This window comes from Sander vitreus, chromosome 18 (genome assembly GCF_031162955.1).
Source record: "Sander vitreus isolate 19-12246 chromosome 18, sanVit1, whole genome shotgun sequence".
In the NCBI taxonomy this organism is placed as follows: Eukaryota; Metazoa; Chordata; class Actinopteri; order Perciformes; family Percidae; genus Sander; species Sander vitreus.
The window spans coordinates 8,391,681-8,405,948 of record NC_135872.1 but is presented as its reverse complement, the minus strand read 5'-3'; the positions used below and the strand labels follow the sequence as shown (position 1 = coordinate 8,405,948).

At 41.4% G+C, this 14,268-nt stretch overlaps 1 protein-coding gene across 1 annotated transcript in view; it reads right to left on the bottom strand.

The window, feature by feature from the left end:
- susd6 (sushi domain containing 6) overlaps positions 1 to 11,457 on the bottom strand; it is a 36,191-nt gene extending 24,734 nt beyond the window's left edge. The window contains exons 1-2 of the mRNA XM_078273934.1: positions 11,206 to 11,457; positions 1,676 to 1,852 (exon numbers count right to left, since the gene is read on the bottom strand). Of these exons, the coding sequence (XP_078130060.1) occupies positions 1,676 to 1,811 (136 nt within the window). The 5' untranslated portion in view covers positions 1,812 to 1,852; positions 11,206 to 11,457. The remainder of the gene's footprint in view (positions 1 to 1,675; positions 1,853 to 11,205) is intronic.
- Positions 11,458 to 14,268: the final 2,811 nt, after the last annotated feature.

Here is a 14,268-nt window from a genome sequence, read left to right as displayed (position 1 = left end):
ATTATGCTACAAATACACAGCTATGGCAACACCTAAAAATAACCTTTGTATTGTTGTCAGCTCACACGAAGCACCACCTAGATTTTTCCATGACATGCTTAAAACTAGTAAAGAAACTATGTAAAGATTTCTTAAAGAAGCTAATGAGATAGTAAGGTCTGGAGAGGTTTAGACCACACCGTTCATGAATTGTCACAAGCCAGTTGAAAACAGTCCTAGTGGTGGAGTCTGTGGTGGAGTCTAGAGATCTTTTTGTCCTTTTCCATCAGTTGAATGGCAAGGCGCAGTTGGATCATGGGTACTAAAAAGAAATTCTTGTCCCTATGTAATGCACCAACTGTCATGAACGTGGTTGATACAGGGTCTGTCTTTTGATACACTGACTCACAGGATTTTAGGGTACGACCTTCCTCATCCACACATAACCCGAGCATGGGGTAGGTTTGCACACATGCATGCATATACACACAAATACAGTACACGGAGCACGTGGACTGGGGATTTCAGGACACATCTCCTTGGTATTGGTAGGCAGTGTACTGTATGTGTGTGAGTGTGTTGGATGCAGAACGTGAGCGTGATACCAGCCCCTCTAGGCTCTACATGAATTATGTGTATTACATAAGACAGAGAGAGAGAGAGAGAGAGAGAGAGAGAGAGAGAGAGAGAGAGAGAGAGAGACAGAGAGAGAAAGAGAAAGATACGATACACTTGGGATCAGCAGTGCCCTCCTCATGCCCATCTCTCTCTCTCCCTCTATTCCTTCTGCTGCCATTTCTTACACACACACACACACACACACACACACACACATATTCATTTATTTCAAAGGCAAATAAAGAAAGTTAAACAATCAAAGCTTTAAAAACATTCCAGAACCTTAAACTACCCCTCACACACATTTACTTATTGACACATACCCAGTCTGCCTCCTCACTGTGGCAAGGACATCTGGCTCATTTCACAAGCTGGCTATGTGAGGGGAGTGAGTGTGTGTGTGTGTGTGTGTGTGTGTGTGTGTGTGTGTGTGTGTGTGTGTGTGTGTGTGTGTGTGTGTGTGTGGGGCTGGAATATTGGACAGCTAAAGTGAAAGGAAAGCTGGCACAAGTGACGGGGTTCAGTAAGTACATGCCATTAACATTGTATTCCTTAAGAACAAAACAAAAAGGACACAAGCCTTATAGGTCTTGTGGCGGCTCATTAATACCTGTGTTACCTATGCTTACTTTAATTCCAAGTGTGGACCAAATCTCCCCCCCACTAGAAAACAATTCAAATCAATTTGAATTTGCTAGCTGTGCTAAAAGCGCTCAGAGGACGCTAAATGTCATGGCTGATTAAAACCTCATGACAGCAATGTGACCACAGACAACATCATCTCTCTGTTTCACTCAATAGCAGAGGAAAACTGTTGTGACTCATTAGGGCAGTGAATGGATTCACACAGTTGGTGGGATTGAGCTCTCAGCTGCAGCTCGGAGACAGAGCAACCTGTACAACCCAAGGGTAAAGGAAGCAAATTAAATCTAACTGACCTGCAAGATGGGGGGGGGGTAGCCTCAATCAATTAACAAGAGATCGGTAAAGATGGCAGTTTAGTCGATGTGTATCATGTGGGAACGAAGACAGAGAAAAAAAAAAAGTGTGCGTGTGTGTTTGTGTGTCTGCGTCTTACCTGATGCGTGACCATGAGGGAGCAGGGTGAAGAGGAGGAGAAGCGCGGAGGCAGCCAGCCTGTGGGCTAGAGCGGAGGAGGTGGAGGAAGAGGAGGACAGGGCTCTCGTCTGAAACGCTACCATTCCATCGCACATCTTTTCCTCCGGCAACCAGCGAGAGTCCTCTACAGCTTAACCTGTAGGGATAGAGAGAGAGGGGGAGGGAGGACGCGGATTACTATCAACATTCAACGAGGATTATGTAACCAAAAGCAACACAGAGAGACAGGAGGGAATGGAGAGAGCGCTAGAAAGACTGTAAGGCAAAGAGAGTGACAGAGAAAAGGCCTTCTCTGCACGTCATCAAATAGCAGTTGGTTTTACTGATAAGAACAGCATGAATGAATGACTCTACGCAATGAATGAATGACTCTTGGTGTATTTCCTCTTCTCATACTTTGGTTCCTAAAAGGTGCTAACGCATCAAGGAGATTGTCAGCTGTCTTTCCAAGTTTGGCCGACAGTGAGGGTATGTCAACCCTAGTTTTTGCGGTGTGTGAGGCACCGTCACTACTCATCGACCCCAGTCGGCTTTTTTCCGGCCAACTCAACATATTGAATCGCCGTCGGAGATGTCAGTGAGAGTATATATATATATATATATATATATATATATACCCTACACAATACAAAATAAACTAATAAAATAATGTCCTATAATGTAAAACTTAATATAAAGACCATAGACCTCTCTTCCTCTCTATCGTGGTTAGTGCTAGACTAAGCAAGCTAACTAGCCAGCTGGCCGGCATGCCACTAAATTAGTCAAATATAACAACTTAATGTTTCATTCACAAACTATTGTCACATTCTAGGAAAGCACAGTGCTATCGCCAGATGTGTGACAACTTTGTACGGCTAATTTTCTGTTACCAGTGTAACATGATGACACGTTGAAATTAGCAAGCTAGTTAACTACCCAGCCAGCCGCGGCGGGCCACTCTTTTTGCCAAGAGAACAGATAGCTCTGTGCTGCTGCTGACTAATTCAGGAGGGCAAACGCGGTTTTGTTTTATGTATCATAGCAACGGTTTATATATCCGGTTTCCCTTTTTGTATGACGAAGAAATTACTGCCGCCTGGTGGCATGGAGAGTTATTTCCTCTTTCGCAGGCGTAGAACGTACATGCTAGTTGGCCGTCGACTGCAGTCTTTGTGGTGTGTTCAAATGCAAGTTTTGCAAGGGTTAGGAGATGTGAGGCGACACCACAGTCGGCCTTTGTTGTCAATAGTTCTTTGCCATCTGCATTGTGTGTCAGCACCTTTAAACAGCATCCTGCTATTTAAACTGACCCCCAGGCAGACAGACAGCAATTTCCAGCACTCTTTTTTTTTCTTCTTTTTTTTTAAAACACCAGTGGCAGCAGCAGCAACAGCGGGAGAGTTCCTCTGATCTCCCCTCGATCCCGACTTTTGGATCTGCCACAAGATCTTACTAAATAAACCAGCCATTACACTCTGCTGTAGATGATGTAAGGGAAACAGAGGAGGAGCATTAGGGAGAGAGAGGCTAAAAATGTGTGAGAGAAAGAGTGCAGGGCAAAACAAAACTGTGACTACAACTGCAACTTTTGCAAACAATCCTGGTGGTCAGGAGAGGAGCTTGCCCAAGGAGCTGCATTTTACCATAGCGTCATCACTGAAGAAGTAAAATTTTAATAGGTTTATGGCTCTCTAATGTTTGGGCAGCATTGCCTAACAGCAAAGCTTAAGTTATTTGTCAGTGTTTTTGTTAGTTGGGCGATACAAGTTTTCTTCACGCATTAAATGTCCATAAAGTAACTATAGTAGCAGGCATTCCTCAAATGTAGTTATTAAAGATTTGTGATAGAGTACAGTACTTAACAGTTGAATAATAACAGATGCCATACCACCATCTGCTCAGCTGTGACTCTACCCTGCCATATGCTGCACATTGTTATAAGCAATAGCAAGCAATTTAATGCATAATTTATGTGAAGATAACTTCATCAGGTGCTACTTTCTGAAATGTCATGTATTCTTTAGCTGCTCATATGGCTAACATACTGTATAAGCCAATATTAGCGAACAATATTAGCCTAATGAGCATCTCATTTGTTCCTTGCCCCATTTATTTATGATTAATTTGTAGTTTGTATCTACTTAGAGTGATATCTGTTGTAAATGTCAGCAAAAAAAACCACCTTCCTCTCTTCACAAATATCGCTCCATGATAACCTACTTAAATAACTTCCTAAAAGCATGTGTTGGTTGATTGGGGGGATACAACGAGACATACACTATCATAACATAAATGAGATGCAGGTGCACATAGGCTTGGTAATGTTGCTACAGAGAGATCGGGATGAAGTAGCAGTAGTTGCATTTTATGGGGAACTAGCCTGCTGGCAGCATATCCTCAAGAGAGGGCAGAGGGCCCATTACAGTTACACAAGGCTGCTGAGCTAATGGCTACAGTAATGGCATGGCTGCACTTAAAGAGCCGCGAATTTGATTGCAGATCTGCTGCGTGGCCACTGGCACTGCCACAGACAACCCAGAACTACAGTTATGCACATTCATGGTTGTTTTTTCTAACTCTCTGTGCGTTCACATTTGAGTGTCCAGCACTAGGCTACATTTTATATGACCAAAGATCAAGATTTTCCAACACACGCACAAACAGCAGGGCCCCCTACTGCCTGCCACCTTTCTGATGTCCCCAAGAAAAGGATGGAGAGGCATACCTGCATGTGGCACATGCCAGTGGGAGAGAGTGACGTAAGCCGGATTTGGCAGGACAGTGAGGGTACTGCATAGAGCCAAAGGACAGACAGTCAAAAACACATGCAGGGGACCAGTGCCAGCCATTTCGTCCATAGACACATTCTCATTTGTCCATGTTGGGATCAAAGCATTGCTGCTAAGGCCTGGGTTACAGAGAGGCCCTACTTTAACTCAGATAATGTTCTTGCTATCTAGAGATACCAAGGACAAACAAAAGTCACAGACAGGACAAAAAAACACGTGTTGTGTTCAAAGGCACTTTTTGGGATGTAAATAACCACTTGGGATGGCATTTATAATGCAGGGGTGACCTCCTGAGAGAGCTGAGGGCAGCGTATTGAACGGCCAGTACGTCTGCAAAGTGAAAACTTAAGCAGAATTAGCTTAATTGCTTTCACACAAGAGTGTCTGAGAAAGGACAAAGTCATTAACTCTGTGCTAAGGTATCCCACAAACTACAGAATTCCAATTAGCTGGAACAAGATAGCTTGGAGCCTGAAAGGATTTTAATGCACTGAATGTATGCTCATGCATTTAATTGATTTAATAACACAGCAGGCAGTTTGACAGCGAAAGCACAAAAATACTTCAAGTTTGGATGTCAACTTTCTAACTTGCAACTGTGTTTCCTGTTAGACACTGCCAAAGAAGTTGAGCTTGACAGATCACATTAAAGAGTGTGCTGCTATTTTAACCTTCAAGAGATTTAGTTTGTGTTTCCTGAAACAAAATCTTGTGTTAAACCACATAAACAAACACTTCCTGCCGCCAGCTGCATGCAGCCAGGTAACAACAGCTTACCCAAATCACAATGTAGGGCCTGTAGAGCCATTGCTGTACAGTGTACAGTCAAACAGTGTGTGCTGATATAGCCATCAGTATCATTGCAAAGTCATTCTAAATGGCTGACAGTCAAGACATCATTGCAGTATGACTATTCTCAGTTATATTAATGTCTGTGGAACGGGATAGTTGACATTATATGATATATCTTATCACGCTTGAAGCACCAACAGAATGGCTAGTGAAAGGAATACAAATACAAGCAAAAAAGTAACCTAGATCGACTTGTACAAAACATGTAATGACACAAAACACGTCAGCTCATACACACAGATGTTGCAAGAAAGGCAAACACATACTTCGTACGAAAGGACAAGACAACTTCCTTGTTTCATACAAGGAATGTGACAGGACAGTGGATTTGCTTTTTCCTCTGTTTTATATAGTTGTAAACTGAAAATCTTTGGGGGTTTTAACAGTTGGTCAAACAAACAAGCCAACTGAAGATGTAACCTATTTAAAACATTAACCAGTAATGTGAATAATTGTTAGTTGCAGAGGCCTAAATAACGTTGCTAAAAATAGCAATGCTATTTGTCAGATGGGTAGACCATGTTCCGTCCCATTTCATTAAGATATTGGAGGTTTTTACAGCATAAATACTTTTTTGTTTAGTCCTCCACTTGGGGAAAAAACTATGCAACTCTCCACTTCAGACACCAGTCAGACAACCAGCCAGCCAGCAGGCTGCTACTGCAGTTTTTCAGCTGCCCAAGGCTCCTGGAATGCAAAGGGAGCCAAGGAGAGCAGCAGCGCAGGCATGTGTCCGGGAACAGAGAGCACTCAGTGTGCCAAAGAAACAGCCGGGAGGAGATTTCCACCCGATAGGCCCCAATGCTACTGCTGCTGGTGGAGCCCGTATGGGCCTGTGGAGGGAGCCCAGAGATGGGGCTCTGCATGGCAGCACAGAAAGGACCCTTTGTTATGATGTAGTTAGTGTTAAGCCCCACAGCGCCCGAGCATCCCTCTGTACTGCCGCAAGGAAGGGGACAAAAACAGTCAGAAAGATGGAGAAGAGAAAAAAAAGAACATAGGGAGAGAGAAGATGAAACCGTACAAACACTGTTATATGTTATGTTGACAGTGGTGAAAGGTGGGGAACTCTGACAATGAGATTGAAGCCAAACAGTGTTTTTTTTTATTATCTTTACTCACAAGATGTTTTCTCTAAGCTATGTTGTCAAACAGAAAAGGCCTCTGAATGCTGGACTGGGAGTTGTAACAATCTCACTGCAGTCAGACAATGGGTTTTAAATTGAGAACCATTATATTACATTATATTCCATTACATGTCATTTAGCTGACGCTTTTATCCAAAGCGACATACAATTGCTATATATGTCAGAGGTCGTACGCCTCTGGAGCAACAAGGGGTTAAGCGTCTTGCTCAGGGACACATTAGCTGATGTATCGTAGTGGGAATCGAACCCAGTTCTCCCACTGCGCCACCCCCATACACCACCCCCATTAAAGCTGCCCATTGTATATCTGCTAGTTCCTCTGTGAAAGCCAGTGTGTACAATGTGTAAAAACAAAACAATCTGAACAATGGGAGTAAAATAAGACAAAAAAGTGAAGTTGAGGTTGGATCACTTAGAATTAAATGATTTAAAAACATTATATAATATCAGGAAATAATGGAAGCAGACACATCGTCACATGAACTTGATACAATATCACCACATAAAATAACAGTTGCCATCAAAAATCTTATTGGCTGAATTTTAGGGACAAAGTGGAGCAATGACTTAGTGCTAACCAGTGTTGGGGAGTAACGGAATACATGTACCGGCGTTACGTATTCAAAACACAAATTATGAGTAACTGTATTCCGTTCCGAGTTACAATTTAAATAGTTGGTATTTAGAATACAGTTAATTGTTGAAATCAATGGATTACATGATGATACTTCTCTGTTTCACGAGTTTATTCACTCTCTAAATAAATTAAGGCAACTCCATGCATTTCCCAGAAGCCCCAATATGAAAACGAAGAAAATGAGCCATTTGCGTAATCAGTCACAATGGAGTCGGAACCGGCACAACAGAGCCAGGGCAGGAATGCGTTTCTATCTTGGAAATTCTAACAGCATTTCATATTAAAGAAAGAGAAGAGAGAACGAAATATAACTGCAGTGCAACCTCTGCTTGCCAGCAACCAACCTCCTTTCAGCATCCAAATTACTCCACCTCCAACCAGAAGAAGCATCTTAAAGTAAGTTATTTTTTTTAATTAGCCAGGGGTAGTCGTCTGCTGTAGTTTTACTGGCCACCTTGCCATTTTATAGTTGATGTGCGACTTTACATTCTCCTATGTGCTGATTTCACTAGCCCCAGAGCCGTTGAAAGACTGACTATCCCCGTTTGACACGCTAGCTAACGTTAGCTAAAATTAACTTGTAGTAGCTTAGACTGCAGTTAGATTTTTGTGGTATGCAGTTCGGGACTACAAATACAACAATCTATCTGCTTGTTCAGGTACATATTCAGCCAGTTGGAACAGAAGAACACTCCAGGATAGACCTGTTTAGTAAGCTGTATGTGATGGGCGCATTCCTACTTATAAAATGCAATTCAATGTGGAAGTAATCCAAGTATTCAGAATACGTTACTCAGATTGAGTAATGAAACGGAATACGTTTTGAAAGTATCCTTCCCAACACTGGTGCTAACAACATACAGTTTGGTCAGTTTTTAGATTTGGTCGGGGAACACTGTCCAGCTCGACAAAGTAGCAGGACAATGTTCATTGACAGTGGGTTTTATACTTGTGGGGAAATAATTTACAGCAACTGTATTTCATTTAGTTCAAAAGAAGAAACACCCCTGGGAGTTGAACAATATGGAAATCCTCCATCATGGTAAATATGCGTTAACATGTTATCAATATTTATAACATATAAGATATATAATACAGTTGATGGTGGAAAATCTCGGCAGATAAATTGTTAATGGATAAAATATCCAGACAGGATTGTCTGTTTTTTGCTAAACCCTGTCATCATAGTTTATCACACTGATGCAAAAATCAAACTGAAATCCAATCTGACAATAAATTAGGAACAGCTACCACAGTATCAGTATAACAGTGTGGCGAATACATTATTATTATCGTTTACCCCAACTCTCACAACATGTGGTGCACAACGATTTGATCAAAAACATTGGTTGGCCCTATTAAGGCCCTGACACACCAACCAGATGGGCCGACCGTCGGCAAAATCAGTCGGGTCCCGAGGTCCAAAAAGTGCCTTAGAACACAGTGAGGCGACGCCAACCTGAGCGTATGCTCTGCGCGTGCGCGAAACGTAATACGTCTCCATAGCAGCAGGCGGCGCTGTTCTGTATTGTTTCCATTAACAGTCTGATTATTTCCCAGAAAATGAAAACCGGCAGCTGATTGGATGAACGCGTCACGTGGGTCTTTTTTTTCCGGAAATTCACAGCCAGACTGTCATAGCGGCTTGTTCAGAATCAAGGGGGTAAGCTTCTCCTTGGACCGCGAACCTCCTATGGCGCCATTTTGATGCTACCAAGCCATCACCTCCTGTTAGCATTCCATTGACTGCCATTCATTTTGACGTCACTTTGACAACGAATAACTTTACATCTGAAGCGTTTAAAGACTCTATTTGTCCATTGTTTATTTCTAAAGAAACACGACAATGTATAAAAGGCTCCATTACCTTGTAACTCACGTTATGGCTCCGTAGCAGCCGTTTTTGTAAAAATAGGCTAACGATTGTGTCGTAACCACGCGACTTACTGTCGCATAGTAGAGGAATTACCGTATAGTACAGGAGAAGCTCGCAGACAGTTTTGTCTCACATAAGCTGTTTAAGTGTAATTACCAATGTTAACTAGCATTTTAGTTAGCAATAATTAGCCTGTGCCTATGTTATCTCCTTACATATACCTACGCTCTCCGTCTCTGCAAGATTGGGAATGATTGAGATTTCTCTTGGCACAGCTACCAGAAGACTTCCAACTTTCAGCTTTTGGCTCCTCGGACGGCCGACGGCACGGGACACACCGAACAGACTCGAGTCACCGACCTCGCCAGGCGGTCCGACGGCCGATTATCAGGCTGGTGTGTCTCCTCTATTAGACAGCGCGCCTAACTGGGAACATTAGTCCCAGATACCGTCCTCTCCATGACTTCTGTCTTTCAAAATGTGACTGTCTGAGGTCTCTCAAAATGTACTGTATATTTCATCTTTGGTCTCCATTAAGATGATAAACAACAGCTCACCTTTGGACTTCCCTGCCCTTTGCTGTGGTTAAGTGTCACATCTTACCCTGCCCAGCTATCAAGAAACTCTTATTGGAACATAAGCCAGGGAGTGAGAAATTCCAGTGTATAAGGAATATCTGAGCAAGACAGATCCTCAAAACTCAATAATACACCTCTGCAACTGAATGAAACGTGGTCAACTGCCTTCATGGCAGCTCTAAAGCAGAGTCACACGCTTTGACACGTGCAACTGTATTGCCAGCTATTTAAACAAAGAGTGTGGTGGGTTGCTAGGACCACACACACACACACACACACACACACACACACACACACACACACACACACACACACACACAACATAAACAAAACCAAAGCAAAGCCAACCCATTCTAAAAAAAAAAAGTAGCTACATTTACTATTAATTGTTAGATCTTTGTTTAAGCTACTCTCAAGTTAAAACACCATAAATAATTCTCTCAAAACATTACCAAAATGTAACAATACAGTAACGCTACAGCTATTAACTGGTAGAGACTGGACTAACTATAGCTACCCGAGCCGGTTTTCTTTTCTATTGTATCGTTAAGGACTTTGTCAAGCACGGGTATGTTATCTGAAAAAACGTTAAAGCAACCTGGATACCTGTCAGAAATAACGTGTCCTAACTTTAACATATAGCTTATCCTGTCCCACCACGCATTTAGCTTTCACCCTGTAACACCAGTCCTCCACCTTTCAAGTAAATTATATATATTTTACAGTGTAAAGCACATCATTTAAACATGTAAATATCTGTCAAACATACTGTACACTGACTGTGTATGTCATCGAGCTACCTCAGATATAAAAGCAACCGGTTATATCAATAATTCTTTATGTATTCCAGCACCATTTGCACTTTTGCATTGCACTACTGTATTACTGTTTACAATGTTCATAGAGCTGTTAGTCTACGTAGGCTATGTACGTATGTGAATGCGTGGTAATATACATATACAGTTTTTATATGTACTTATCTGCACAAAGTAGTCAAACGTTTATGTTTACCATGGCCAGCTTTGTTGTCCTTGTTTTATGCCGTATGTCTATTTCTGTGAGAGCAACAAAAAGCCGGAATCAAATTCCTTGTATGTGTTCACACATACTTGGCCACTCGGATTTTTCTTCTTTTGCTCTCAATGTACATAGAAATGGACATACGGCGAAAAACAACGACAACAAAGCTGGTACAACAAGGTAACGTTAAACATAAATATTTGACCATTACAGATATAACCTAAGTATATAAAAAATATAAATACACTCACACTCACATTTACGCACATACGTAGCTACGTACACACATGTAGACTAAGCTCAGGATTGTAAAAAGTAATGTTAATATGGAAATGGAAAAGTGAAAATGGTGCTTGGAATAAAGCAAGCTTAATTAACATGAACGTTACACTTAGCTAAGCTAGTTAGGTGACAAACACAAAATTGACAACTCATTATTCCCCTTGACAAATTATTAAATATTACCCCAACGTGGGAAACATGTTTCCTGTTTTTAATTTTACAATCAAAAAAATACAAACCGGTAAAGAGGAAAGAGACAGACAAGAGATCTCGTAGTGGCCTAACGTTATGTGTGCTTAGCTTACGAAAAACAGATGAGACTCACCAACTAAAGGTTACCAGCGACGAGCCCTCCTCTCACTGCTTCATATCCGACGAATTCACGGTTGTATAAATGGATACACCCAAAACTAGAATGTGGCAAAATAATACAAAAAAATCTAATGTTTTGGACGTCTAGTTCCGTCAGTAACGTTACTGTTCCGTTGTTCCTTGTCCTCGGCTCGCCAGCTCTTTATTTTAGGTGAGCGGAAACCCTCGCTGTGAGAACTCTACCAGCTGCCTCGCTCTCGCGCGGTCTCCATGGCTACTTCGGTTAAAGGGCGGATCCTAATCGGTCAAGCCAACCATAAGGCTCGACTTCATAATAAAAGCACATCATTTGGTGGGGAGACAAAGGAAATAGTGACAAAAAAGAACAATATACCAAAATTCACAACAATAGAAACTGCAAATTTCTTAACTATATACTAACAGTTCATGCATTATGGTATATGTGTCATTTTATAGAAATTCACTATTTAAATGTGCAGTTATATTGTGTGATTATCTGCAGAATGGATTGTCGGTCTTGGGGTTTTGCTTTAGTCTGTTTCCTGTTTTATTTTGTAACCTCCCTCTTATCATGTGTCAAGTTACTGACACATTACTGTGTTACACGTTGCTTCCTGCTTTTTTAAAGCCTCCTCACCTAATTCCCCTCACCTGAGTTTCTCTGCCCATCACTCCAACGGCACTTCAACAGATTAGCTTGTATATAGGTCATGGTTTTTAGTTCAGTCTTTGTTGGATCCTTGGTTTTATTATGTTGAGTTTAGTATATCCGCTACGTTCCGCTTCCGGGATTGCTCCTTTGCTACCGGAAATTCCGCCGGATTTCACTGTTTTCGGCGGATGTTCATTACCTCCCACTTTCTTTGTGTTGGAATTTTAAACTCCGGTGGATTTATGAGGACTATGTTAACTGCTCCTCAGATCTCTGCAGGGTAAATCCAGACAGCTAGCTAGACTATCAGTCCAATCTGAGTTTTCTGTTGCACAACTAAAACAACTTTTGAACGTACACATTCCATCAACTTCCTTCCCGAGGCTATTTTGCAGTAGAACCGTGGCTCTGCCGGGCTCTTAGCACCGCCCATGATGATTGTGATTGGTTTAAAGAAATGCCAATAAACCAGAACACGTTTTTATCCCATCACGGAATGCTGTGTGGACTAGCCATTACCTCCTCCACAGTGAGACTATCTAGATAGCAATATTGACTCATTACAGTGTGCATATGCATCAGATCTAGGCCTATACACTTAAATGTTGTTAAACACAAAAGATGATGAATAAATAGACCGGTGATGAACTTATGCACTATGAGTATATTCCACTATATAGGACTGCACTATATTTCACACAATGTCCTTGCAGATAGAAGGTAGAACGAGTGGATGGAAATTTTACTTTCATTCACTCAGAGGGGAAAAAATGTGAGATCTCTCATTGTGCCTAACCGCAGTTCGCTCTGCACTGTAACCTGCAAAACATAATTCGTCACTGCAAACAAAAATCAAGAGGCAGTCGCTTATTTTTTAAATCATCACCCTACCCTAAGTTCAAGTATTTGCAAACATTTCTGTCCTACAGTCAGAGATTAGAAAACATTGAATTAAGCATGTCTTTCACATATACGTAGTTGTTCTATAGAAAATAAATGGGTCATAGATTTTCTGGACCAATGAAATATAGAGGGCAGCTGTGGCATCCAAATGAGGTTTATTATAGAGAAATGTTGACAAGGAAAATATACACTAGATTTCACTTTAATGTGAGGATTTTTTCATCCATATCATACAGTAGTCTATCATGTATCCTTTTGGTCATTTTCACTTAACATATACATAGGTGCCTTTAAGAAAATACACTAATTTTACTATTTAGCAAGCCAATCTTTTTATATTGCAATATTCTATAGACGTGATATCTGTGTGGCTATTTCATTTATATTTTACAACTTTGTTGATTCTACATAGCTGTTATTAAATCAACTTTTGCTTTCACTTGCTCAAATTCCAGTTAATGTTGGCACCATCCCTGCGCTGATCTCTAATTACATTCCCCTGCTGTCTCAATTTCCCATCTTTGTCTATGAAAGAGTCCCGTCCCTTCGTCATCCCAGAGGTTAAGAAGCCCTGGCACTGGCCAACCTTATACAGTCTATGTGGCCAACCAATGATTCATTGGATAAAACTCCTGCTTAACACCTTGACATGCCATTAAGGCCTGTAGATCCTCTGACAAGAAGACACAGAGGAGAAGAGACAGAGGTCTACCCTACAGATACTGTAAACATGAGGCAGCTGAGCCCAGTGTCCTGCCATTTTCCTCATTAATATGAAAATATATGCAGCAAGGTGGTCCAACTAATCAGATAATATATTCCGATTCTAGGATGAGACCTTTAGGGGGGCTCAACCACTAATGAGAATGTGACACGGATACAGTGCCTTGCAAAAGTGTTAACCCCCCCCGGAACAGCTACGGAACAACATCAATTTTTCAACAAACGTTTTTTGACACTATTAACACTATGATGGAACTCAACCTGACACTTCATAAGTCACAGTAATAACGATCAATTTGACGCAATGTTGTAACATTCAGCAATTTTTGTTGCTGACATTTCAATTTGGGTTCTAATCTGCGCCATGAAATTACCTTTATTATTATTACCTAACTTCTTCTCTGGGGACTACCAACTTTAAACTTCACAACCGCACACCTGCGCTTCTTCTGACAGATTAGATACATAGACAGTATATAAACTAGACCAACAGATCCCGTTGCTCTGGACGGAGACCAGTGAAGGATATTAGAAACACCTTTCCGGTGAGCGCTGAGCGTTACTGCGCAGCCTCCAACTGAGAGAGACACGACATAAATGTGACGTGAGCAACCTGTCTGAAAGTTGTAAGTCTTCTGGTAGCTGTGCCAAGAGAAATCTCAATCATTCCGAAACTTGCAGAGACGGAGAGCGTAGGTATATGTGAGGAGATAACATAGGCACAGGCTAATTATTGCTAACTAAAATGCTAGTTAACATTAGTAATTAAACTTAAAC